Source organism: Eretmochelys imbricata, chromosome 2, assembly GCF_965152235.1.
Source record: "Eretmochelys imbricata isolate rEreImb1 chromosome 2, rEreImb1.hap1, whole genome shotgun sequence".
NCBI lineage: Eukaryota > Metazoa > Chordata > Testudines > Cheloniidae > Eretmochelys > Eretmochelys imbricata.
This window is the reverse complement of record NC_135573.1, coordinates 254,354,711-254,382,676: the sequence shown is the minus strand read 5'-3', so window position 1 is coordinate 254,382,676 and position 27,966 is coordinate 254,354,711. Positions and strand designations below refer to the sequence as shown.

At 42.7% G+C, this 27,966-nt stretch overlaps 1 protein-coding gene and 1 long non-coding RNA gene across 6 annotated transcripts in view; one reads left to right on the top strand and one right to left on the bottom strand.

Moving 5' to 3' along the window:
• The first annotated feature begins 43 nt into the window (after positions 1–43).
• On the top strand, positions 44–27,764 carry LOC144259977 (uncharacterized). Of its 2 annotated transcripts, XR_013344972.1 has the most exons (5): positions 44–162; positions 12,331–12,483; positions 14,659–14,751; positions 15,514–15,596; positions 27,420–27,764. It is a non-coding gene; the product is annotated as an uncharacterized LOC144259977 (long non-coding RNA). The 2 variants fall into 2 exon arrangements; XR_013344971.1 differs by lacking the exons at positions 44–162; positions 12,331–12,483 and adding an exon at positions 12,700–12,826.
• PRKAG2 (protein kinase AMP-activated non-catalytic subunit gamma 2) overlaps positions 21,035–27,966 on the bottom strand; it is a 388,793-nt gene continuing 381,861 nt past the window's right edge. For 3 of the 4 annotated variants that reach the window (XM_077808400.1, XM_077808398.1, XM_077808401.1), the window contains exons 15-16: positions 24,371–24,464; positions 21,035–23,904 (exon numbers count right to left, since the gene is read on the bottom strand). In XM_077808400.1, coding sequence (XP_077664526.1) covers positions 23,873–23,904; positions 24,371–24,464 — 126 coding nt within the window. In that variant the 3' untranslated portion in view covers positions 21,035–23,872. Of the gene's footprint in view, positions 23,905–24,370; positions 24,465–26,676; positions 26,809–27,966 lie in introns of all 4 variants that reach the window. The other variant, XR_013344970.1, reaches the window with a different exon arrangement.

Genomic DNA, 27,966 nt, shown 5'->3' with positions numbered 1-27,966 from the left:
TCGCTGCGTCATTTTCTGCCTTCACACCACCCCTTAGCTACGGAGCAAGTAGGACCTCTGATTGGGCCTGAACTGTACAGTAGGTTATAATACCCGGCAGCAGATTGGCAGCAGATTATGGACGCTGACTAGCCAGCGCCATCGATTGGCTGTATTTGAAGGGTGAGGCGGGGCTAAATGGTGGGGCAGGCAAATCGTGATTGGTGGAGAGGGTAGAGTTGTGCATGCGTGAGCGATGCGGGCCTTACTGGGGTTGGTTGGTTTAGGCTCAATCGGCTTTGCGCCTTGAGGCTGGGGAGCGGGTGGGGATGCTCGAGGGAGCGCGTGCCCGGGTGTGGTGGCGGTTGGGCTGGGGCCTCTTTTGAATATGCCGCTTTTGGCAAGTGCTGCAAAACCCGCCTGCTCGCGCGCGCGGGCGGGGCGTTGACGCTCCGGCTGTGGGGCCTCTCCCCTGGTTCAAGTAATCCCCGCGCCGAGCCGAATCACGCCTCCGCGCCGCTGGGCCCCACGCGTGGGGAGGGGGTTACGTTTCAGGGCAGCTGCCCTGGGCTGCAGATTTGGCCCGGGTGCCCCCACATGGTGACGGAAAAACGGCTGGGGCAAACGTGAGGGGGCGTTGCGGGCCAGGGCACCATGCCGGGCGCTAGCTTGGCCCAGTAGCCCCTCTGTCAGAGCGAGAGGCCGCAGGGCGGGGGCACGCTGACGTGCGGCCGAGGGCGGCAGAAGAAGTTCCTGAAGGATGAGTTCACCTCCCTAGGACACTGTGCTACACTAGCAGGCCAGAGGGATTGACTTGCACGGGGGCAGCAACCCTAGCAAAAGGGCGATGTGGGGCGGGTGTTATAACCTACGTTACAGCTCAGGCCCGATCAGAGGTTTTTGCTCCGTACCTTAGCTAAGGGTTTGCAGGGAGTTCTCACTGTAATGTGGTGCTGGAGTATTGAATCTGAGGTAGGCTCCGGCACTGCATATTTGAACCCTACCGCAGGCAGAAGTCTGGTGATCTGTAGGCATGTTGCTATTATCTGTCTCTGGAAAATGTGTTCTGCTAATTTGTACAGCTAATTTAGAAGGGGCTGTTATTTTCTGAAAGAAATATATGCTGCATATGGACTTAATACAAAAATACTCCCCTGCCAACTGCACACCCCTAGCTGCCACTCCACACTGGAACCTATTTGAGATACAGTAGGACTTCAGAGTTATAGACACCAGAGTTGCAAACGGCCATGACTTTGTGTCAATCACACACCTCATTTGGAACCACAAGTGTGCAATGAGGCAGCAACGGTGACCAAAAAAAAGCAAATACAGTTCAGTATGGCGTTAAATGTAAACTACTAAAAAATAAAGGGAAAGTGTTATAAAGATAGTTGACAAGATAAGGTAATTTTCTGTGCTTGTTTCATTTAAATTAAGATTGTTAAAAGCAACGTTTTTCTTCTGGATAGTAAAGTTTTAAAGCTTCATTATGTCACTGTTCTGTTGTAAACTTTTGAAAGAACAACCATAATATTTTGTTCAGAGTTACAAATAATTTCCACTCCCAAGGTGCTTGTAACTCTGAGGTTCTACTGTATCATGCTACAACTACAACCACTACTTGATGGGTACCCCATCATGAAAGAAATCTTTCTTGACCTCCTGTCTTTTGGCCTTCAAACAACCTCTCCAAGCTCACCATCACACGCAAGCTCTCCACAGACTGGGACACACCAGTTCAAAGTGGTACCAGACCAGACCCTACCAGAACAACAGATGCAAAACCTGCAGATAATTTCCAGTGGTATGATGATCAACACTCCCCACAACACACCTTTCAAAATCCATGGGTCTTATACATGCCTATCACAAGATTTGGTGTACCTCATCCAGTGCACTAAATGCCCCAATAGCAGCTACATGGGTGAAACCGACAATCATTTAGAAAAATAACAGACAAAAACACACTTACCTATGGGTAACACTTTTTACAAAGATATCACTTTATATCAGACCAGGCCTTATCTTCAAAGGATAGCTGCACAAGACCTTCAAAAGACAAGCCTGGGAGCTTAAAGTCGTAATTTTGCTAGACACTAAAAATCACAGACTAAATTGAGACACTGAATTTATGGCTTGTTACAATCTATAGCCTGCTAACAAAACCACCCCTTCACCCTGGTGCTTCCTCCCCACTTTCCTCCATGTGACTGTAGGAGTGTAGCTGGGCCATTTCACTTTGAATGATTCTTTGAAATCTGTCAGGTTTCAGAGTAGCAGCAGTGTTAGTCTGTATTAGCAAAAAGAAAAGGAGTACTTGTGGCACCTTAGAGATGAACAAATTTATTTGAGCATAAGCTTTCGTGAGCTACAGCTTACTTCATCGGATGCATTCAGTGGAAAATACAGTGGAGAAATTTATACATAGAGAACATGAAACAATGGGTGTTACCATACACACTGTGACGAGAGTGATCACTTAAGGTGAGCTATTACCAGCAGGAGGGCGGGGGGTGGGAGAGGAAGACCCCTCCCCCCCCCCCGCTGGTAATAGCTCATCTTAAGTGATCACTCTCCTTACAGTGTGTATGGTAACTCCCATTGTTTCATGTTCTCTATGTATATAAATCTCCTCACTGTATTTTCCACTGAATGCATCCGATGAAGTGAGCTGTAGCTCACGAAAGCTTATGCTCAAATAAATTTGTTAGTCTCTAAGGTGCTACAAGTACTCCTTTTTTCTTAAAATGTGTAACTACTTACGTTAAACAATCTGTTCCATCTTGTATTTAGCTGTGACATTGAGAGCAAGTCTAGAAAATTAAGCTGATTTAAGTTACTTTGATGTACAGCTACTGCAGTAATTACATCAATTTTACATGTCCACCCTACACTCCTTTTGTCAGTAGTGCACATCATCATCAGGAGTGCGTCCATCGATTTAATGGACGGTGTGGGGCACTGACAGCCTGGAGCTTCGCCACCCAGGGCTGATAAACTCAGGGGCGAGGGGGAAGAGAAAAAAGATCTTTGCTCTTGATTACAGTGATCTGAGGTGTTACTTGGAGCAATCACAGAGGAAACACTTTCAGAAAAGTGATATTTAATTTTAGGGTGACCTTTCAAGCACCTAATTGGTACCAAAGATCACAGATTCTGGCCCAGAGAGGAAGGAACCTATAGTTTGTTTCCTACTTAGGTCTGGTCTACATTAAAAAACGTTGGCAGTTAGGAGTGTGGGGAAAAACCCACACACACCTAATTGACATAACTATGCCAGCAAAAGCCCTATTGTAGGTGCAGTTTTATTCAGGGAGCTGGTGTAAGCTATACCAGCAGAAGAACTCCTGCTGATGGCAAGCTGCATCTACCCTATGAGGGTTTGCTGATATCTATGCTAGCAAATCCTTTCTCGCATAAACAGGGCCTGACTCACTTGTTTTTCCAGTTACTATTTACCCTTCCCACCATCCATGAATAAATGGTAAACATTAGAAAGTGGAAGCAAAAACAGTTCTATCTAAGGAAATGGCTCCCTCTGGTTTTCCCAGTACATCTTGTCTGACTTTGTCTTCTAGACTGTAAATTCTTCAAGGCAGGGATAACTGTGATTATATTGTGAAAATCAGAGTATGTTGTTGGCCTTTAATGAATAGTTGCACCAACAGAAAGAAGTTCTCTGATATGAGAACATAGATTCAATGAGATAATATTTTAAGATAGTGAGATGTAAGATAGCATGATGTGGATAGCATTCTGCTGATGATGCAGCACAGTCATTTGTCCTTGACATTTATGTCTGAACTTTGTTTCCATTCATTAGGGGATAAATCCATTCATTAGGGGATAAATCCTATCTCCTCATCTATGAAAGGCTGGATGTGGGGATGGGGAGAGAGGGGTGGCATGTAGGATCTGTGCCCCCATATGCCTTCTGGTGCTTTACTTCACAGTAGCTTCCAATCTACAGGTTATGGAGGTAGAGGATCTGGTGCTATGAAGATACTTCTGTTCTTCCCTACCTTCAGGGGCAAGTTAGGATTGCAAAGGGCTACTGTGGCCATCGTGCTCTGCAGTCTGAGAGGAAGAATCCTTGCCCCTTCCCCCTCTGGGTCTAGTAGCTACTGTACAGTCCAGTGTCTGGATCATTTGCTAGATGGCAGAAGCAAAAAGAACTGGGCTGATTTGCTGGCATTTTATTATTTTAATTGTTGTGCGTCTGTAACAACATTTGGAGGATCCTGCTGGTGTCTGTTGTAGCCATGACTGTACCTTCCAAATCTGCATAGCCCCTTACGACTAGTCCTGAGACATCTGGGCACTGTTCCCTGCTCCTCCCTCCCTACAGCATTCATAAAATATTTTATATTTACAAGGTGGGTCAGACCCCCTGGACACATTCCTGCCAGGGCTTGGTAAGCAGCAGTCATTCTACCTCCAGGGGATATCAGTCTGGTTCCACTGGATCTTTCTTTTGATTCACCGCCTTTTCTTTTTTTTTCCTTTCACCTCCTGGGCCATACTTATCTCTTCACTGTTTCTCTTCCTGGTTAACTTCCTCTCATTGCCTCCCTCCACCAGGTGGGAACAGGCTGGCACAGGCACTGCACTGTTTTCTGATTCTCCTCCCTTCAACGGCCCAGGCTCAACCTTTTCACCTCAACAATCTTTACCTCCTCCTCCTCCTGCTAAAAGTTCTTCAGCCCCACCACGATGCATTCTTGTTGAATAACAGTAGGAAGGAAAAGGGTACCATGCCATTTCTCCTCCTAAAAGACATTGTGCCTTTGAGGCACAAGCCCACATAGACTCACAGTTCCTCCTGTAGCTCTCCAGTGCACAGGGAGATCATGCCTACTGCACCACCCATTCACCGGGTGCACCCAATCCCCCACACAGCCAGCCAGTGGGTGGTGGTCCAGTCTCTCCCTGCATGTATTGGGATAGTTGGCATCCCAGAGGTTTGCAATTTTGCCTAGGCCCCATAAGATGTACCTGTGATTGGCAAAAGAGGGGATAGCTGGTGGAGGCCTACAACTCTGCTCTAGAGGTTGCATGAGCTCCACGTTTGTTTCCAGACCTAATTCAAGATATTTGTTTTGATACATAGGCACAAAAGGGCCGTAGTTATTTCAGAAACATCCTCTCTGCTTGAGCTTTACCTTGATCATTTTGATCAGCTGGGCAGGTAAGCTGAACCTCCTTAGTTTTGTTTGTCTGTGGGTAAGGCACCGTCATTCAACAGCCTTCAACTGTGAAATTTCCTCCCAATCTGGGTCCAACACGGCCTGAGTTTCATGCTCAGATAATACAGAAAATTGGGATGAACACAGTATAACAATTTGTCAACCTTCAGGGCAGAGTGCAAGGCCTATCTGTTTTATCCAGGCTCTTGATTTTGTTTGAAGGAGTAATTTATATATATGTGTTAATACTGGTTTAGGTGACATAGTGCACTGTTTTTATTATAAACTAGCCTAGAGCATGATAAGCACAGCTAATAAATGCAAACCATAAATTCCAGGCATGTGCCTAGGCTGTGAGATAGTGAGTGGTCAAAATACAGACACAAACATTGAAAATCAAGCACAAAATTGTGAGTGGAACACCAAAAGAGAAATTCTGAGGCAGATTGGGGTGCAGGTGGGGAAAGGGCAGATGGCAACCTTTTTTTTTTTTTTGACCATTCCTACATCTGTGGAGATGAGGTGGAGGAGGAAAAACTGAAATGAATCTTGCAGGGGGGTGGGAAACTCATGGTGACATGGTGCCCTTTGAAAACCACTGTCCTAGAATACCAGCTCGGTTTATACAGGGGCAGGGAGCCAATCAGGAGTCATGAGGTTGCTCCCTGTTAGAGTGCTTGAGCCAGGACTTCGCATGGGCTGTGTCCATAGCAGGTTGTGAGTAGTGAAGCACAAGCTAGTTACAGGTACTGCTGGGTGGCAGCATGGAGAGGTCTGCCTAATGGCCACAAGAGTTCAGGCTCCTATTCCATATCCTGAGTCTCTTCCATGGCACCACGTCGTGCAGATAAGGAACATGTTGGACAATACTATGGTTGGGTGGCCCATGCAACTATGACTAAACACTAGGTAATCAGGGAAAACGTACCCTCAGCAGTCCTCCTCCCCTCTCAGTCCTCCACCCTGTGCAGCAGCACCATGTGCATGCTAAACATGCTAAAGAAAGAAAGGAGAATGGAGGCCTGGTGACATGCAAAAGTAGAGAATTCTTTTGTTTGTACTGATTTCCCTGTTCAATAGTAGTGTTACGCACTTTACTTTATTACTGATTTGAGTATTTTATTACTGTTGTTTTGGTGTTGTAATGGCAATTGACCTGCCTGAGAATGCTTTAATTTTTTTTTGTAATACAGCTGTGTTCACAAATAAAGGCTTTCATTTTATTAATAGGGCTGTTCATTAATCGCAGTTAATTCACGCAATTAACTCAAAAAATTAATTATGTTTAAAAATTAATTGTGATTAATCGCACTGTTAAACAATAGAATATCAATTGAAATTTATTAAATATCTTTGGATGTTTTTCTACATTTTCAAATATGTTGATTTCTGTTACAACACAGAATACAAAGTGTACCGTGCTCACTTTATAAAATTGTTTTTGATTACAAATATTTGAACTGTAAAAATGATAAAAGAAATAGTATTGTTCAATTCACCTCATACAAGTACGGTAGTTGCAATCTCTTTATCATAAAAGTGTAGCTTACAAATGTAGATTTTTTTTTTGTTACATAACTGCACTCAAAACAGTGTAAAACTTTAGAGCCAACAAATCCACTCAGTCCTACTTCTTGTTCAGCCAATCGCTAAGACAGACAAGTTTGTTTACATTTATGGGAGATACTGCTGCCTGCTTCTTATTTACAATGTTACCTGAAAGTGAGAACAGGTATTTGCATGGCTCTTTTGTAGCCGGTATTGCAAGGTATTTACATTCCAGGTATGCTAAACATTCGTATGCCCCTTCATGCTTCGGCCACCATTCCAGAGGACATGCTGCCATGCTGATGATGCTTGTTAAAAAAATAATGCATTAATTAAATTTTTGACTGAACTCCTTGGGGGAGAATTGTAGTCTTCTGCTCTGTTTTACCTGCATTCTGCCATATATTTCATGTTATAGCAGTCTCGGATGATGACCCAGCACGAGTTCTTTTTAAGAACACTTTCACAGCAGATTTGACAAAATGTAAATAAGGTACCAATGTGAGATTTCTAAAAATACTACAGCACTTGACTCAAGGTTTAAGAATCTGAAGTGCCATCCAAAATCTTGGTCGAGGTGTGGAGCATGCTTTCAGAAGTCTTAAAAGAGCAATGCTCCGATGAGAAAACTTCAGAACCCGAACCACCAAAAAAGAAAATCAGCCTTCTGTTAGTGGCATCTGACTCAGATGATGAAAATGAACATTCATCTGTCTGTTCTGCTTTGGATCATTATTGAGCAGAACCTGTCATCAGCATGGACGCATGAATGGTGGTTGAAGCATGAAGGGACATACTAATCTTTAGAGCATCTGGCATGCAAATACCTTGCGACGCTGGCTACAACAGAGCCATGCGAACGCCTGTTCTCACTTTCAGGTGACATGGTAAACAAGAAGCAGGCAGCATTATCTCCTGCAAATTGTAACCAAACTTGTTTGTCTGAGCGATTAGCTGAACAAGAAGTAGGACTGAGTGGACTTGTAGGCGCTAAAGTTTTATATTGTTTTATTTTTGAATGCAGTTATTTTTTTGTACATAATTCTACATTTCTAAGTTCAACTTTCATGATAAACAGATTGCACTACGGTACTTGTATTAGGTGAATTGAAAAATAAAATTTCTTTCGTTTTTTACAGTGCAAATATTTTTAATCAAAAATAAATATAAAATGATCAGTGTACACTTTGTGTTCTGTGTTGTAATTTAAATCAATATATTTGAAAATGTAGAAAACATCCAAAAATATTTAAATAATGGTATTCTATTATAGTTTAACAGTGCGATTAATCACGATTATTTTTTTAATCGCTTGATAGCCCTATTTATTAATAAATTACCATCGCTGCATCATATAACTTGTATTTAGAAGAAAGATAAAGGCATAACTGGGAAGCTGTATCAAACAATATCTCCGTTCATCTATTCAGAGCAATCCATAATGAAAAGCCACAGTTCATATCATACAAACCACCGTGGTATAAGCAGTCATCTCATAACTGGGAAGCTGTATCAAACAATATCTCCGTTCATCTATTCAGAGCAATCCATAATGAAAAGCCACAGTTCATATCATACAAACCACCGTGGTATAAGCAGTCATTTCATGCACAATTAATAATTCATGACAGTCGCACACACCCCAGTCGTAGCATACAGCAACAGTACTACTTTTACTGTAAGAATCATGGTACAAATACAACCATAAACATACTGTTTTCCTCTTCAGTTGATCCATGCAAGTTCACAATGTGGGAGTACAAAGCATTGCTGACTTCCCTTGTCTGGGTGCAGCCTGCTCCAACTGTTACAGGAGCACCGTCTGTCTAAGTGTACCAGATCAGTAATCAATTACTATCATAGGCCCATTGGGTGGCAAGTGGCTCACCTTTGGATTCACAAAGAATGTGCAGAGCATACCAAGCCACAATACTTCAGACAACATTGATGACACTGGAATCTAAACAATTCTATAAACAGCACCAGTAGGATTCAATCTGCCAAATGCACAGTTGACCACCGTTCTACACTTGAGAGTGTAATTTGCTAGGGCCTCTGACTCAGGATATAATTTCATAAACCAACACAAAAGGTTGTAGTCAGGGGTACCCTAGAATAACATTGGGGACAGTTACTCCATTTATGACCATCAACTTGGGTGGGAATAGTGTTCTGGCCTATCCAAGAATGTAGACTCCCAATCAGGGGAAAACCCCGGCATCGTGAACCTTTCCAGTGCAGCCCCGTTGGCGTCCATAAATCGGCCTCTGTGGTCCATGAGGGTCTACATAACAATGGAATAGTACCCTTTCAGCTTATGTGCTTAGGTGCACCTTGAGGAAAACAAACTTCAGACACATGAATCCCATCAATGGCCCTGGAGCAGTTTGGAAACACCATTTTCTCAAAGTCAGCAATTTAGGGACATTGTTTATGCCCACCATCTTTGGATAAATCATACACCTGATTGCCTCAGAACTCTCCACCGCCACTTTACCCACAGGTAACTTTCCAACACCAAACTGGTCAGCACCAGACTTATAGCAGTCTGGGATAACTAGCTTCTAAATGGTTATGGTCACCTGCTTCTGGACCACCATGGCCGTCCTCATACATGTGCTGTGATGCTGGCAGGTCAATGCAAGCTGTTCACAATGCTCCAGAAATGTAGCTTGCTTTATGCGAAAGTTCTGACGCCACTGTTGGTCATCCCAGGTCCCAGTGACGATGTAATCCCATCAGGCTGTGCTTGTGGCCCTGCTCCAGATGCGCCAGTCTACATAGGAGACAGTAGCGGTATACCGAGATTTGTGAACAACAGCCAGTTCGAGTCTGCCATGTCTGTATCGTGCCTTCGGTACATCAGAAAACACCACCAAAGGATGCACCAGTGACTTGTGGATGCTTTTCCCATTTCCTGAAACAGGAATGAAAGCCCAAGCAAGACAAGTTCTTCAACTGGTGATTCCTCCACATAGCTTGCACCAGTTGCCAGGAACGTGCAGACCCAAAAAATAATTTGATTAGATGTGTTGGTGCACTGAGACAATGTTGTGTAAAGTGCTGAGACGTGGACAAGCAAGTTTTCTCACAGTGCACCACAAACAAATGGCTAGAGCAACTATAGCTGGGAGTGCACTAGGAAGCCTGGGATAGTCTAGTTTGACTATGTTCTACGTATAGTAGTGTAGACATGTAAGACCCAGGTCCAGAAACTGTAAACTTAGGGTCAATATGCAGTGTGGATTCTCAAGCCCGGGCTTACAAACACTGAGTTTGCAGGCTTGAATCCCACAGACCTGGGCTTAAATTGCAGCGTAGACATACCGTAAGGACTTTTGTGAGCACAATTATGTCATAGAATCATAGAACCATGGGATTAGAAGGTACTGCAAGGGTCATCTAGTCTACCCCCTTGGCAGGATACGGGATTTGTTGTGTCTAAACCATCTAAAACAGATGGCTATCCAGCCTTTTTTTGAAAACCTCCAGTGAAGGCAGTTTGTTCAATTGTCCTACAGTTTTTACAGTTAGGAAGTTTTTCCTGAGATTCAATCTAAATCTGCTATGCTGTAGTTTGAACCCATTGCCTCTTGTCCTGCCCTCAGTGGCAAGAGAGAATCATTTTTCTCCATCTTTTTTATGGCAGCTTTTCAAGTATTTGAAGGCCAGTGCCTCAGACCTCCAGAGCTTCCCTCGTTGCTTATGCACACTCTCTTAGCGTCCTTCCTGCACTGTGTTCAGGCTGGGCATCTAATTTAACCTCTTTGGGGCCAACCAGGCAGGAAGGCAAGGAACACCGGCTTGCTTAGCAAAGGAATTTCTTAACTACATTCACTTCACTCTGAAAGCATTAGACTTACAAGTTTTGCAAAATAACAAGTACTGAGATGTAACCCCCCTCTACGAGCCTCTAGTCTGATCTCACCCCTTCTGTGAGTCAGAACTCTTGTCAGCATTTCAGGCTAGGCAAAGACTCTCCTGCCATCTCTCTCTCTCCAGACAGTGCCTTTTTTACATGTGGTGATGATCTGTCTCCCTTCAGAGAAAAGGAGAGGTTACTCACCTTGTACAGTAACTGAGTTCCTTTATATGTATGTCCCTATGGGTAGTTCATTTCAGGTGTGCATGTGCCCCTGTATCTTTGGAGATTTTTAGTAGCAGTGCCACATACACCCAATACACCCTTGTGCCCCATTCCCAGGATATATAAGGCTTTGTGGATGAATTGCCCTCAGCTTCTTCTCTACCACAAAGTCTCACAGAGAAAACGCTGAACAGAGAGGAAGGAGGGAGTGTAATGGAGCACCCCTAGCGACATGCATCTTAAAGAATTCCAGTTACTGCACAAGGTGAGTAACCTCTCCTTCTTTGAGTAGTGTCCCTATAGGTGCTCCATTTCAGGTGACTCCCAAGCAGTATTCCCATAAAGAGGAGGGAGCTTTGGAACAGAGTCCAATACTGAAAAGAGAACTGCATTGTTAATTGCAGCATCTGACCTAGAGGCATGAACCAGAGCATAATTGTTGGAGAAAGTATGTATAGAAGTCCAAGTTGCAGCTCTGCAGATTTTAACATCTTTGAGTAATGCCACAGATGTAGACTGTGATCTTGTAAAAGTGGTTATCACTCTAGAAAGAGGTTAAATCTAGCCAAGTCATAATGGGCAATAATACACCCCAAGATCCATCCTGGGAGTGTCTTGGTGAAGACTGTGGATCCTTTGTGTAGTGAGGCAAAACAACTTCCATCTAGTACAGAGGGGGTTAACGTCCCTCGTGAGTGCAGCCAACCCCACCTTGCCCCCCTTGAGGAAGTGCAGGGGTGGAGTAGGAAGTATAAGAATATGGCCCTGCAGCTCAGTTTTGGGCAGACCAGGGAAGGAGGCAGACGTTCCTCTGACAGAGCTGAGCTTTCAGTGAAGCCCATGAGTGGTAGTGGGGAGAAAAGGCAACCCACTGCCCCAGGATATGGACCACCTCGGGGAGAGATGGGAGGAAGAGCCACCTGACAGTGAGACTGAGAGCCAGGTTCCAGAAGCGACAGAGTAGTGCCAGCAGAACCACGTAGGATGTAGCCCAGGAAAGCATGACTTTGGTCTGATTGTGTGTCGGGAGGCAAGACAGTAACCACACATTTCCCCACCAACCCCGTGGCAAGATTACCTGCTACTGCTAGGGCCCTGGGCTGGGACCTGGTGAAGAGGGTGGGCCCGGGTCCCTCTACTCCCTAACCCCAGCCCTCGAATGCGGGACTGCACTATCCTTTAGGCTAGAAGGCCAGTGACAGAGTTTAACTGCTGTGCCCATGTCCAGAGGGCTCAAGCCCCTAGACTATTGGTGTCCACACCAGTAGGCCAGGGCTACCAGCTGACTGGTGATGTGCTGAATCCTCCTTTTTGCACCCTGAACTGTCATTTGGGCAATTAAGCAGCTGCAAGTCAGACCGCCCAATGACCTGCTGGAGGGCATTCCAATTTCCTGATGCCTCCAAAAGGGGGTGGCCTGAACCCAAGAGGGAGGACAGTTACACTTTGGAGCTGGCCATAGTTGAAACGAAGAGTAAACAGTTTTCTGCTGTGTAATAACACTCTATTTTCACTTTGCCTTAACAGATTGTTTTTAATCCCATGATCCATTAACCAGCCATGTGTTGAGGCAAAGAACTCTTGAGATTTGGGTGAAGGATCTTCCCATCTTCCTGTTTGAGAAGGGGAGGGGCAAGCTGGAAAGTGATTGGTGAGCAAGCAAATGGCCCACTGTCTGAGGTAAGGAAATCATGTCTGTCTGGGCCAAGTCAAAACTATTAGAAAAATACTGGCTTTGTCCTTCTTTATTTTGAGTAAAACTTGGGATATTAGGAGCCAGAGGGAACACATATAGAAGACCCAAATACCATCGAAGGTGAAAAGCATGTTAGAGGAATTGGTGACCCACCCTGTCATTTGGGCAGAACTGAGTGCATTTCTTGTTTGTGGCAAACAGCTCTATCCGAGGGGTGCCTCATAGTTGACATATGCGGTGAAGTACAATGGAATCTATTACCCACTCATGGTCTTGTGAGAAGTGCCTACTGAATGTATCCGTGGTCACATTCTGAGCTCCTGGAAGGTAAGCTGCTGTGAGGACCATCTGATTGAGTATGCATCAATTCCAAAGCTGGTCAGCCTTGGAGAATCTTGCCCCTCCTTGTTGGTTGATATAGAACATGCATGACATATTGTCCATCATGACCTTTGTACTCCTGGGGGAATTCTGCACCACTGTGCATGTGCATAATTAATGAGTTGCATATATTTTTAATTGTTTGCGCAGAAAAAAGGTTCTGCTGAAAATGTGTTGCAGTTCCACCTTTTGCCCAGCAGAGGGTACTGTGGCAATAGAACATAGCAGCAGGTCCCAGCAGAAAATAACTTCTGCAGTTCTGCCTTTTGCCCACCAGAGGGCGCTCTGTTAATAGAACATAGCAGCCACTCCCAGCTAGCTAGGGGCCAGAAAGAGCCTGCCTTTGTTCACATCATCTTTTGGGCCAGATCAGGGACAGGGGTTATGGGGAGGCAGACAGCATGGGACTGCTGGGGGGTCAGACAGGGGCTCATAAGGGCTAGTGAGGGAGGACAGACTGGGGCAGGGGCTGAATGGGAGTGGAGGCGCAGGGCCCCATGGGTGGAGGGGGAGGGAGTGCAGAGCTACAGGGAGAAGGGAGGTGGCTGAGTGGGGGCACAGAGACACAGGGGGACGGGAGTGCAAGGACAGATGGGGATGGGGGGAGTGACACACGTGCTTGACTGAATTGGAGAGGCTAGGGGTCAGCCAGAGTCTGCAAGGGGGAAGCTCCCTAACAGTCCCGCCCCCCCCCAAACCTGTTCCATACTTTTCCCACCCACACCCAGCCACCTTCCCAGCAATTATTTTCCTCTCCCTCAGCTCCTCTGTTACCCCTGACTCCCCCCAGCCTTTGCACTGGTTCGGGGGGCGGGGGAAGAATATGGTTCTGTATTGTAGTTTAAATGAATTATTACTCAGAGTTCTGTATTAATATGCCTAGTAAGAAATCTATTTGTCAAAAAACATTTTCTGAATCTTTTTTGTTGTCTTTATTGTTAACAGACATACTTGCTGACAGGTATTTTGAACTAAATGACCAAAAATAATTGAAACTGGTGTGATTATATTGTGTTATTTCTACAAATAAAATATTCAGAATTTTAAAATATTGTGCGCAGAATTTTAAATTTTTTGTTGCAGAATTCCCCCAGGAGTAACCTTTATGTATTTGCCCCTGATTAATGGTAGAAACTGGAGACAGGGATATCTGACTGCCCTAAATTCTGGGAGGTTGATGTGGAGAGTGGCTTTTGAGGCATCCACCTTCCCTGGGCCATGTGGGTGTTCAGATGTGCTCCCCACCTCACAGTGATGCAGCCGTTGTTATAACAACCATTGGGGGAGGGCAGACAAAAGGGACTCCTGCACAAACATTTTGAGAGTATTTCCACCAATTGAAAGATTCCTTTTCAAAGGTGGGTATGGAAATTAGTGTAGTTAGACTAAAAGAATGAGTACTTGTGGCACCTTAGAGAATATGACAAATACTAACAAGTACTCCTCATTCTTTTTGCTGATACAGACTAACACAGCTACCACTCTGAAACCTGTAGTTAGACTGTGTCTTTTAAGAGAATAAACAGTTTTGAGCCACGCATGAAGGCAATACATTTGAAGTCTTACATGGTCTATCACAAAAGTACCAGCTACCCTATGTTTCAATAGCTGAAGAGAGTTCTTGACTGGGATTTGAGTACTGATCTAGACTGTATTGACTATGTTGGACAGGGCCACAAATCTGTGCATTTGAAGTAGGTTTTTGCTGTTATTGAATGGAGATGAGGTATGATTTCTAACTTTTGTATAGGGGTCAAGGTGGATTTTTGAATGTTCAGTTGCAGGTCTAGTTTGAGGAAGACATCTATGGCCTTGCAAGTTGCCTGTGAAATTTTGTCCTGGGAGCAACCTTTCAGAAGCCAATCGTCTAGGTAAGGGAACACCAGAAGAGGAGGTTACTTATCTGTAACTGGAGATTCTTTGAGATGTATGGCCCCTATCTGTATTCCATTGTGGGTTATGCATGCAGCATCATATGCCCAGAGACGGTGAATTTGAAAGCAGAGTGTGTTGGCCTGTGCATGTGCCCTGGCTCACCTTGTGCCTCTGACCAAGGGGATAAGGGGCAGCGTAGACTGACCGCTTCTCCAGTTCCTTCTCTACCACAAATCAGATAAGATCTGAAGCAGAGAGAAAGAAGGGCAGGTAGTAGAATACAGAGAGGGACCACACATCTTGAAGAACCTCCAGCTACAGATAAGTAACTTCCTCTTCTTGAGTGATGGTCTCTATTGTATTCCACTGTAGGTGACTGATAAGCAGTACTTATGTAGGATGAGGGTGCGAGGCTGTAGGGCTGAGCAAAGTACCACTGCCCCAAAGGAGGCATCAGTGGAAGAGTCCTGACCAGGGCATAATGTCTTGCAAATGTGTGAAGAGAGCCCGACATGGCTGCTTTATAGATGTCCAGGAGGGGTGCCTCCTGAACAGATGCCATAGTTGTTGCTTCCACTCTGGTGGAATGAGCTCTTACTCGGGGGGGGGGGGGGGGGTTGCGCAAAAATGGATAGTGTAGCATACAGTCAAGAGATCCATTTGGAGAGCCTGTGGGTGAAGATGGCGTGCCCTCTGACTTTTTCTGCTATAGCGATGAACAGTCTTGGGGATTTCCTTATTGGTTTTGTTCTCTGTAGGTAAAAAGGCAAGGCTTGCCAAACATCGAGGGAGTCGTGTCTTCGTTCTTCTGTGGAAATGTGTGGTTTTGGGAAGAACACAGGTAAGTGAATGGATTGGTTAAGGTGAAATTCTGGAACTATGTTAGGAGTGAATTTAGGGTGTAGCTGTAAAAAAAAACCAACCTTATCCTTATAGTGTATGGAGGATCTGCCATCATCACTGAGATGATGGCTACAATGAAAGCAACCTTCATGGAAAGGAAAGACATGGGAGTAAGTAGCCAGAGGCTCAGAGAGGAGCCCTGTGAGTACGGAGAGAACAAGATTAAGGCCCCCTGGGGAGCAAGCTTCTTAATATGTGGGAATTTTCCTAGTAGGCCTTTCCAGAATCTATTGGTGACTGGATGTGCAAAGACCAAGTGGCCATGAGAAGGTGGGTGGTATGTGCCGATCATCATCAAGTGGACTTGCAAGATGCTGATGAACAAACCTGATATCTTCAAAGAGATGATATAGTCCAGGATGAGATGAATATCTGTAGTCTCTTGGAGAACCCCTCTTTGGTGTGCCCAAGAAGAGAAGCATTTCTACTTAGCTAGGTAATTTTTTTCTAGTAAAGTCCTTTCTATTACAAGAGAGGATATCTTGTACAGCTGTGGAGCATAAATATACCTGTCCAAATACCAAGCTCTGGGGTGAAGTGTACACAGACTGGGGTGCTTGATCTTGCCGTTCCACTGGGTCAGGATCTTGGGGAATATTGATAGGATGATTGGTGGTTGGGATGACATGTAGTTGGTTGGGAAACTAGAACCGTCTGGGCCAGAAGGGTGTGAGAAAAATCCTGCTGGATTTTGTGTCAAACTCATGGCAGAAGTGTTAGCAGAGGGAAGGCATAGTTGAACTGGTCCGGGCAAGGAAGAATCAGAGTGTCATCTGGGAGTGGCAATGTCGGTGCAACAGGTGCATTTCCTGTTTGTTTTGAGAGGCAAACAGATCCCTGGTTGGAATTCCCCATAAAGTAAAAATATTGCACAGTACTGAATCATGGCACTCCCCTTGTGGTAAACCCAAAATATCTGCTGAGGGAATCTGCAAGCACGTTTTGCTTTTGTGGAAGTTTGTCTGCTGATACAGTGATTTGATTGCTGATACATCAGTTCCAGAGGCTGAATGCTTCTGCACACAAGGAGGTGGTTCTCACTCCCCACTGCTTGTTGACATAGAAGACAGTTGCTATGTTGTCTGACATTACAAGGACACATTGAGTGCAGGTGAATGGAAAAAAAAGACTTACATTTCTTCCAGACTGCTTGCAACTCCGGGATATTGATCTGCATCCTGGAGTCTCAAGATGTCCAGGCACTTTGTGCTGTGTTGCTGTTCATGTGGGTCCCCCTACCTAATAAGCATGCATCTATAATAACGTAATAATGGTCCTGTCTGGAGAGGAAGAGGGATGCCCACTCATAACTGATAAGGTTTTGCCCACAACAGTAGGAAAGACAGTACTTTGGCCAGAACTGTCACCAAGAGATTTATGGAATGATGGCTTGGGAAGTATACTGACTGCAGCCAACTTTGAAGGCAACAAAAGTGGAGTCTTGAAAATGGGGTGATGTAGGTGCACGAGGACATATGACTTAGGCAAGAGAGACATGTCTTGACTGGTACTCGAGGGTTGCTTGTGACGTGAGCTGTGATATTGTTCATGGTCTGGAACCTGTTCTTGGGTAGATATACTCTTGTGGTGATAGAATTTAAGGTTGCCTTGATGAAGTCCAGAGATTGCATGGAGGTGAGAACAGATTTTTCAACATTTATGACGACTCCCAGTGAGGAGAGGAAGTGTAGCATCATGGAAGTTGATGCATAGGCTTCCTGGTAGGAGTTGGCAACAGGGAGCCAGTCGTTGAAGTAGGGGAAGACAATGAGACCACACTGTCTGACATGGGCTGCCAGTACCAAGAATATCTTGGTAAAGACTCTTGTTGGGGGGGGGGGCGAGCGGTCATTATTCTGAAGGGGAATACTCTGTACTGAAAATGGTGAGAGCCTACCACGAATCTGAGAAAGCATCTGTGGGTAGGATGATTATCTACATGGAAGTAGGCATTCTTCATATCCAGAGCTGTGAACCACATGCCCTTTTCTAAAGATGGAATTATCGTTGCCAATGTGATCATGTGAAATCTGAGTTTGCAAATGAAGCAGTTGATATGGCAGAGGTTGAGGATTGGTCTCCAACCACCCTTCATTTTGGATATCAGGAAGTAGGTCAAGTAAACTTTCTCCCTTGGTATTGAGGAGGGATGTGTTCTGCTGCTCCTTGCTGCAGTAGAGTTCACCTCTTGTTTGAGAATACTCTCATGAGAGTGATCCCTGAAGGAGGGTTGGGAGCTTTTTTTTTGCAGGAAGTAGGGATGCAACTATCATATAGCCAGAGTGAATGACGTTCAGTGCCCTCTGGTCCAGTGTTTTTGCACTCCAGATGTTGAAAAAGGGTGCTAGATGACCCCCTAATGCTGTGTGTGTGGGTTGAGAAGTGTTGGACTGAGGGCTTGTCTACACTTACTGGGGGATCGACGAGCGGTGATCGATGCATCGGAGAATGGCAATCAATGCCTCAGCGGTCGATTTAGCGTGTCTAGAGAAGACCTGCTAAATCGACTGCAGGTCGCTCTTCCATCAACTCCTGTATTCCACTGGATCGAGAAAAGTAGGGGAGAGTCGACGGGGGAGCATCCCCCATCAATATTGCGTAATGTGGACCCTGCGGTAAGCAGATTTAAGCTATGTCAATTTGAGTTATTCTATTCACGTAACTCAAATTGCGTAGCTTAGATTGAATTTCCCCTGTAGTGTAGACAAGGCCTTCGTGTTTTGCTGCCCTTGAGCTCCCATCAAAAATAACGTCATGCAGGGGGCTGAGATTGAGATCCTGATTTTGTTGTAGAGGGTGTAGGGGAGCAGGACTTTTGAAACCTCTGTCTCTGACGTGGTGGTTCATAGGACCTCTGATGGAAAAACTGCTGAGCCATGTCTAGATTTGACCAGTGGGGTGAAGAAACTTCTTCTTAGGGGCAGGTGTGTATATCCCCAGTGAGCAGAGGGTAGCTCAGGAATCCTTCAGGCTTTGGAGGGACTTGTCCATCTTCTGATTGAAGAGGTGCAGTTCATTGAAGGGTAGGTCCTCAGTGGTATTCTGGACCTCCTTCGGGAACCCTGACACATGGAGCCATGACTTCCTTAACATGATGCTGGCAGTAGTCATAGCTCTAGAGGAGGTATCCGCATCACTGACTGCAGATTGGAGGTGGTCCTATCAGTTTGCCTTCATCTATCAAAGTTTGAAAACAAGCTCTGTCCTGTTTCAGAAAGGCTGTCAGTAAACTCCCCAAACTTGGCATAGTTCAGGAAATCTTGTTTAGCCAATAGTGACTGGTAACTGGCCATCCTGAACTGGAGCTGGATGATGAGAAGACCTTTCTTCCCATGAGATCCAAGTGTTTGCCCTCTTTGTCAGCGGGAGTTGACTGGGGATGTTGCTATCTAGCCCTTTCAGAAGTGGCATGGACCACCAGTGAATTGGGAGTAGAGTGAGAAAACAAAAATTCCACGCCATTGGCCAGCACCTAATAATAATTCTTCATCCCTTTGGAATAGATGTGCAGGTGGCAGGAGTGTGCCAAACTGTTCTAGATGGCTTTTAAATAGCTTCATTAACAGGAAGAGCTATTCTGTTGGGTCTGGAAGCATGCAGAACGTCTAAGAGGTTGTGCTGGGAGTCTTGCATCTCCTTGAAAGTAATCTGAAGCTTTCCAGCAACTCTGTGAGGGTGGTTCTGGAACTGCCTGAAATCATCAGGGGAGCGGGGGAAGTAAGGGACGTATAAGTCATCGCTTCTTCCCGGGAGGACGATGGCAGTCTTGCTGATTCTGGTAGAACTGCCGGATCCGGAGTATAATGCTCCTCCTCCTGTCAGACTGGGAAGCAGATCTGAATGTCCCCTTAAAGTGGGAAAAGGGGTGACATCCTGGCAGTTTGGATCAACTCTACAGGGGGAGTACTGGTCCCAAGGCCCCCAATATGGCCAGTAGGAGGGGGTCAATAGGTGGTCAGGGGACCCCCATGGCATATGGTACCAGCAGCTCTGTGTTAAATAAGGCATAGGTTGGTACCAAACCGGTGTGGGCCTTTTGGGGGGTGGTGGACACACAGGGTAAGGGAAGAGTGGTTCATTCAATGGCTCAATCTCCTGATGAGGAGAAGGTTGAGTCCTATTCCAGTGGTGGTACTGTTGGGAGATGTATTCTGTGTATGACAGGTGATAAGCTCCTTCCAGCAGTTGATTCTCTCTGAGGTGATATCTCCCTGGAAAGGGGGGGGGTGCTTGTTGGAGGAGGGGATTCCGAATCCAGAAAAGTGAAATTGTCCTGTGGGGTGGCAACAGATTCACATCTCCCCACTGTGGGAGAGGTTCTGCTCATCTGGGCCATCAGACCATGGGGTGGTATCCAAAGTTGGCGGTGATCAGACTTTGTGCCAACAGACCCTGGAGTTTGGGTACTGATGGAACAGAGTCCAATACCAATAGAGCCCAATGTTTATGGCCTTTCTTGTAATGCCTCTGGGACTTATGATGTCCTAAGTCCTCATGGGCCAAGCTGGTGGGCTTGCCTACAGTCAAGTCTGACTTCTCTGAAGTGAACTTGGAGGAAGACTTACTCTCGTGCTTCCAAGCTTCCCGACAAGTTAAGGGTCAACTACAAAGAACAAAAAACTGAGTAATGGCCAGCTCTGTTCTTTGAAGGAATGCTTCTTTGAAGGAATCTAGTTCTTGATCCCACCCCTACAATTTTGGCTACCTATGGAACAAAGACCAACTGAAAGGATAATTTTAAAATGAAAAATTCTTTGTAGATAAATCAGAAAATTAAAATAGATAATGTGGCACACAGGTGATACGGCTCCAAGGAAAGGGAGGGAGTGATTTTTACATCCGCAAGGACAGAAGTACTTGCCTATTGGAGAAAAAGAGCTGAATTTCAGATGGAGAAGCACTCTTTCAAATATAAAGTTTCAAATATAAGATAGGGCTGTGAGGGAGGAGTTGTGCTGCAAAAGTGATCACAGCTGGAATGTGGAGAATCTCTAGAATCCAGTAACTGTGGGATAAACTTCCACGTAGAATCTCAAGGAGAAAGGATTGAGAAGAGACTAGACTCCCCTACTTTCTTATGCAGACCTTATCCCGTACTTCCCTCATTATTCAAGGAATTAATTTGAATCGCATTTACAGTATATTACATAATTAAAGTGTTAGCTCCAGCTACCATCATTTTGAAATCAGTGTGATTTTGCCTATTTATAATATTAATTTAACTATTAGAAGGGCCTGCTGTGGGAGGTGGGGAAATTACAAGAGGAGACAAACAGAATTTGCTTAGGGTTGTGAAGGCCTTGGTTTCAAAAGTATTATTTGCATAGTAAGTTCATAGTATTGAAAATTAATGCGACTCTGCATATCTAACTGGCATTTTATTTCACAAACTAAGCTATTTCAAGTTTTGTAACAGACATTTCATTTGACTTGATTGTATTTTTAAAAAAAATCTCCTTACATTCATGGTTTTTTAAACACACAAAAACAAACATTTGAATGCATTTCATTGTGTGGCATAAGAGCAATGCTTTACATGTTTATTTTACAGCTGTTCAATTATTTTGATGTAGATAACTCAAATTCAAACACTTTACTAAATACAGTACATAGGTCATACATATTATTTACAGCATAGGAAGGTAAGACTTAATGTGTCTTAAAATAGATAATGCTGTATTGGGAACAGTACATATTGGGAATAGTACAGCTGTCCATACACCACCTGTATTTGTGATAAATATTTTCCCAGTGGTATGCAGTCCTTTTATCAGAGGGTCCTACAACGTATATGTGTGCTCAACAATACCCAAATAAAAAGTGGGAGAAAAGGGTACTGTTCTAGACTTAAGACCCAATTCAGCAAACACTCACTTTAAGCACACACTTTGGTGCTTTGCTGAATAAGGAGCGAAAACCTCAGCCTCCTTTTGTGGGTCTTTCACTCCTTTATGAATTCAGAGCATTTTGGTTTTAACTGTTATGCAATAATTCAGATAATTCTTTTTCTTAAAGACTTAGATCAGATTGTGATTCTCCCTATGACAGGAGGGAGTTCAGCCAATATAATTAATTCTCAAGTGACTAAGCTTCTGCTTTAATCAGTCTCTCTTACCACATCAATTGAATAAAATTTTCATCCCTTCTTCGGCAAAACAGTGGGCTTACAAATACACACCACCACTGTAACAGACAGTGTTGAACACACACATTATGCTAGTGCTCTCTAAAAAGGGACAAATGTGGAGGCCTTAACTTAGAAGAAGTTGCAAAGAAGAAAAAATTCTACCACACTGCCACAGGAGAAAAAACCAAGAGCCACTCCATTCAGTTTTATTTTTCTCTCTCCACCAACATTATTCCCAGAGCTTGGACAATGCTATTTATGATGGAGATGATGAACTCTATATGCTGAGGTTATTGTTAAACCAAAGCAGCCATTTAAACTCAGCATCATTCAAACTATATGGGAAAGAGTCAATTTTTATCTAGTCAGAAAGAAAAAGGTTTTAGAGAAAGACCCTTTATAAAACTTTTCAGAGGGGATAAGCAAGGGAGAGAAAAAAATTAGTAAACAATTTTTTTTGACAGTGTACTATGTGAATGTGTTCAGATTTTATGTTGAAAAAAAAAAAGTCTAAGGGGCTATTAAGAAAGAGGAGCTGTCAACGGTAGACCCAAAGTTTACGGTTATAGAAAGCAAGTTTTGACAAGACAGGTTTTTTTGTTTGTTTGTTTTTTATAAACAAGTCATTAACGTAGTTTTCAGTTTCATTTAAACATTTCCCATCCCGTGTTTGGAATTCGAGAGTGACAAATCAATTCATTTTGATTTTCTCCCAGATAGGACATGGAGAAACACCCCATAAATGCAAAACTGAACATTCATTCAGTTTTTCTAGTGTAAGGTGTTATTCAGTAACCCAGGTAAAGACATTTGCTTTTAAAGTAAGTGTCCCTTTAATGTACAATTAGCCTGTAAAGAGGGAAGCGAGATAAGAGTAATTCAATGTCTTACGTTACAAAAAGATAAAATATCCAGGTGGGAAAAAAGGATGTAAGAAGCATGTAAAATCTGTACATGCAAAGATACCTGGCATTTTCAAAAACTGCTATGAAAAAACTGATATAGTAAGGTTTCTTTAATTTCTTCTATCTGCAGAAGAAAGTCTACAATTATATAGTGTGATCTCTAAGCTTTATGGTGCATTTACATTAGCAAAAACCTTTCCTCACTCTTTGCATCTGTATGAAAACTCTATATCCATTATAATTTACAAAAAATTGTATCTGCAATCTTACAAACATGATTTAACATTTTAGTACACAGGAAAATATATAGCTCTCTGGCACTTAGTCTCCTCCACAGTACCTATCTATTACAGTACAGAATAACACTTTTCAACACGTGCTTTTGAAAACCTTAGACTGAAGTAATGTGGGCTCATCTAGAAGCCACGGCTTCTGCAGCTCCCAAGTGTTAAAAAATGAGAAAAATCTGCCACTTTTTTTGTATAACAATCAACAGTTTATTAATGGACATGGTGAAATTTTAGCTATCCACCAAAAATGTGTAAAAAATTGCCATGAAAGTAAAAATAAATAAAGCTGTTTTTAAATCAATCAGTTCAGAATGCAATATTAAAAACACGAAACTGTCATTAAAGTTTTAAAGTAATCTACTGATATTCAAATTACAACTTTTATGACAAATCTAATGAGAACTGAAACTGATTTGGTTTTAGGTTTAAAAACTTTCACATTCAAATACAGTGTCTTGTTTAGCACAATACTTCCTCTGACAGTGATGGGCAACTGATGACATATTGCTGTATTTGACATAAGGCACTATGATATGAATATGCCATACACTTGCCTTATGTCAGACGTCTGTTGCTGACCAGTGACTTCTGTCAAATACGAATGAAACAATTTCAGAATACAGTGCATTTTAATGAAGGACACAGTCTTTCAGCAAACATTTTGAAGACATTTTGAAATGCAAGCCTACATTTTTTAACATATAAGCTTTTTTGTCATGCTGCTTTTTTGCGACACCACTGGGGGAAAATACAGACATTACCCATCACTAAGTTTCAATACACATTCTCATAACCGTTCTTCTCGTTTCTATTGCAGTCAGTGTTCTTGAGGCAAACTTGACCCAGAAACTTCATTCAAGTTCTCCTAGAAAGCTTTATACATTCACAGCAGTCACTCAGTTTCACTCTCCTTTTGTCTGGCACCTGTTCATAGAAAAAAAATCCAGACTTTTCAAAAACACATAGTGTCCTATAGAGAATTCTTTCCCAGGTGTCTGGCTGTTGGAGCTTGCTGAAATGCAATGCTCAGGGTCTAACTGATTGCCATATCTGGGGGCAGGAAGGAATCCCACCCCCCCCAGGTCAGACTGACAGAGACCCTGCAGCATGGAGCACAGGGTCACTTGCAGGTTTAAACTAGTGTAATGGTGGATTTTGTGTAATTTCAAGGCTTTAAATCACGATTTGAGGACTTCAATCACTCAGCCAAAGGTTATGTACAGGAGTGGGTGGGCAAGATTCCATGGCCTGCAATTCGTAGGTCAGACTAGCGGATCTTGATGGTTCCTTCGGATCTTAAAGTCTATAATAGACATTAGCAACAAATCAAGCAGACTAAGAACAGCATGCTGAAGGTTTATGGAAAGAGGTCAGAAGGCAGCATCTATACCTGCTGGCGTAAGCACCAATGCTTGTAGAATGTCAGAGAGGGAGATGATACCCACAATGCTATCTGCTTCATTCACTACTACCAGACGATGAACCTGCAAGCAGGGAAAATACATTTTATTGGATAGGAATTTTATTTTTCCCGATTTATAAATAATGGCAACAGTGAAACAAGAGTCCTAAAATAAAGTGCTGTAAGGTGGGCAAATTTCCAGAATTAGAGGGAAGAAATTGTTCAAAGTCATCAGTTTCTTGACTAACATTTTAATATGGTGGTATCACAACATGCTTAAGCTGCTACTTAAAGGAGCACACAGTTGTAATATCTGTGTGATATTGCAGCAAAAGGGACCCTGTCAAGCAACATCAATCCAGAAATAATAAATGTATTTATTTTTACAAAACCTAAGCCTTTAAAACTTAGCATAGCTCTGTTCTGAAAAGTAACTCTGAAGTGCCATTGTGAGTTTCAAATTTTTGAGTCAACTTCTGAATACACTGGATATGAATTAGAGTACAATGATAAGAACTTGACTTTAAAGAGATTTTTCCAACTGCTAGCCCCTGCCAACTCAACCTGGCGTCTTATATTCACAAGCTGCGTCCTTGAATGTGCACCGTCACCAGGAAGAGGAGATTGTGTGTGTCAAATTCTGCAGTCAGATTTATTCAAACTCATCGTATTCAAGTTGTTTTCAGTGACACTTCTCTGTAATGGGATTGGACAGGTCAGATTGAGGGCCAAATCTGGTTCTAAAATTGGAACCTGAATAACAATTCTGCTAATTTTGCATGAAGCCTGAGCAGATTTCATGTCATACTCCAGGTAGCACTGCAGAGATAATACAGCTATGAGAGTCAAGTAGCAAAGATGGGTTGCTAGACCAAGTAGATACAACTCTGAATACCCAGAGATTTGTGAATAGCAAAGTGATATTTTTACAGTCACTTTTCAGAGTAGAATTTTAAGACCAACAGAAATGTTTCACATTTCATATATATATATATTTAGCAGAAACAGAGTTATCAAAAAATATTCACCTTCCGAGTTTATAATCTAAACATTGCAGCGTTCATCAGGACCAGAAAAATGAACCTAATCAGAAACAAAGTGAAGCTAACGAATCTAGTTTTGTTACAAGTTGAGAGCAATATTATATACTAATTGCATAAATAGTGAAAAGTTGGTTTAACAATTTCAGTTTGAATAATCTAATTTAACTGCAACATACAGTTGTAGTGACAAACTTCAAGAGTAAGAGTTGATCATCTACTTGAGTATAAAATGTAGATATCTAACAGCTGAATACTCTTGATCATTTATCTTAAGGTTCAACATTTAACCATTTCTTCTTTTTTACTATCACTAAAAATCAGTTTTCTGTAAGACATCACTTTTTTTCATGGGAAAGATGTCCAAATGAGTAAAAATGTAAATAGTGAGATTACTGCTTCCAGCACAGTATTTCAATGAGAACCGGCATTATTCTCTCTCAAAGATGAGATTAGGGCTGACAGATACAAGTGATAAGGGCAAAAAACAGAGTTGCAATCTTAACAACTTTCCTATTTCTTTTATTAACACCTTGGAACCCCCTTAGTGCTAGGCAATCAAATTTCTCAAATGCTAGTAAGTGAAAAGAAGAAACCTCATCACCCTCACCAAGGGGATAACAGCATGAAAGCAGCATCTCTGGTTTGATTAAAGTAATGGTACGTTAATTTAGGACTGAGGTTAACTACATACCAGTCAGGATACCTTAGAGCTCCTCTTCTCTTGTATTTGAACAGTCATACCCACCTGATACAAATGGGGAACACAGGAAAGAAATAGAAAGAAAAGGGGGAAAATTCTGTTTTTATATTTTTTTCTTCTAATGAAATTGTGCTGGTGATACTTTAGACACGGATATTAGTTTTCTGTATATTACGCACATTTAATCACTTGGTCATCTTTCTCACATTGTGTCGTGAGTTCCATTAAGAAAAATTATTACTATATCAATTAAACACTTAATACCAGTATGATTAAGCATTCTTGTTTAGCAACCAAAAAGATCAATTTAGTACCACACTTGGAATTTTTATAGTAAAAATAACTGTTTTACACACAAGACACAAACTAATCCCCCCCAGCCAGTGGGCAGCTTCTAACATCACTGGGGAACAGGGCCAGATTTCTAGAATATTTGTGGGCCTCTACATAAAGCTGACTCATTGAGAAATATTTTATATTTGTGTATTTATAGTGTATCCATTTATATAGAAAAATTTCATTCGTTATACAATGCACACAAAAATACATACAGTTTTTCCTATTAGATGTTAAGTGAATGTTTGAAGTTGTGTGAATTGAACTATACTGCAGCTATCAAGTGGCAAGTCTCAAGAAGCAGGTTCCTCTTGTAAAAGTGATTTTCCTTCTCAGTGAGCTGTCACCTGGTAAAACAAAGGTTAATGAGGAAGGGTCAGGCAGGCAGGCCAAGATGGGCCACATCCTCATGTGACATGCTGTCCAAATCACTCTCTTTGTATTTCTGCACTAATGGTTGGGTTATTTTTTTTTTTGAAGTGTTCTTTGGGGGATGCAGACATTCCATAAAGCTTATGAGCAAAAGTAAGTCCATTGAGGAACACAGTGTAATTCTCATAGACTGAGGGAGGATAAGTATGGCCTTACCAGGGTCAGTTTGCATCCCCAAGGGAAGGAATCTTTTTTGAAACTGTTGTAATGGATTTAAGACCTCTAAAGATATTAATAGAAAGTTAGACATAATATGGGTCATTCTAGACACACTGTAGTACAAACTGCAAGCTTTAGTGGGCACAGAAAAAGCCAGAGGATATGGAACTGTCTGTTGATACAGTTCTAATGGAATACTGAGGAATAGTACTGACAATCTTGGGAATTAGCTCAAATTTAATAAATGTAAGTTTGGGGTCTCTGAAGATGCAAAATCTTGGATGCAGAAACTGAAATAATATGTTTTAAATTACTCTTGAAGATGACTGAAATGGGTAATTTTGATTTTCTGCAATGGGCTTGATAGGTGGACAACTCTCTTGCTCCCTCATATGAAGTCTATTGACACTGGAGAAGGAAGACAGAGGATAACAGCACCCAAACATTGGTAGATACAGCTACAGGTGAAACTGATTGAGACTTCATAATGTCTGCTTCTCTGGTCAGTCAGGTAACATCACATGGCAGAATCAGTAGGAACCAGATGTGTATCATAACTAAACATGATCAGGGATGCATGATGCAGTAATGTTAATGTTATGTATTTGTCATTTGAATTTACACATATCTTTATGCTTTTAGCATGCTTGAACTCTTATTTTTGTTAAGTTTGCCTCATTGTAAATGCATCTCATAAACGGGGGTGCTGGAAACCTGTGTGAAGAGTTTTCCTGCTTAAAAGATACCCAAGATTCAAAAAGTCTGCCAGGATGTTTTCCACAGCATTTAAAGATTTCATTTAGAAAGCTAAGTTTGTAGTCCTCCTCTCTTTTTCTAAAGATAACCTTTTAAAAAACAAACAAAAAAAGCGGTGCTATCTTCATCTTCCTGAGTCTAGAGACATACTGAAATAG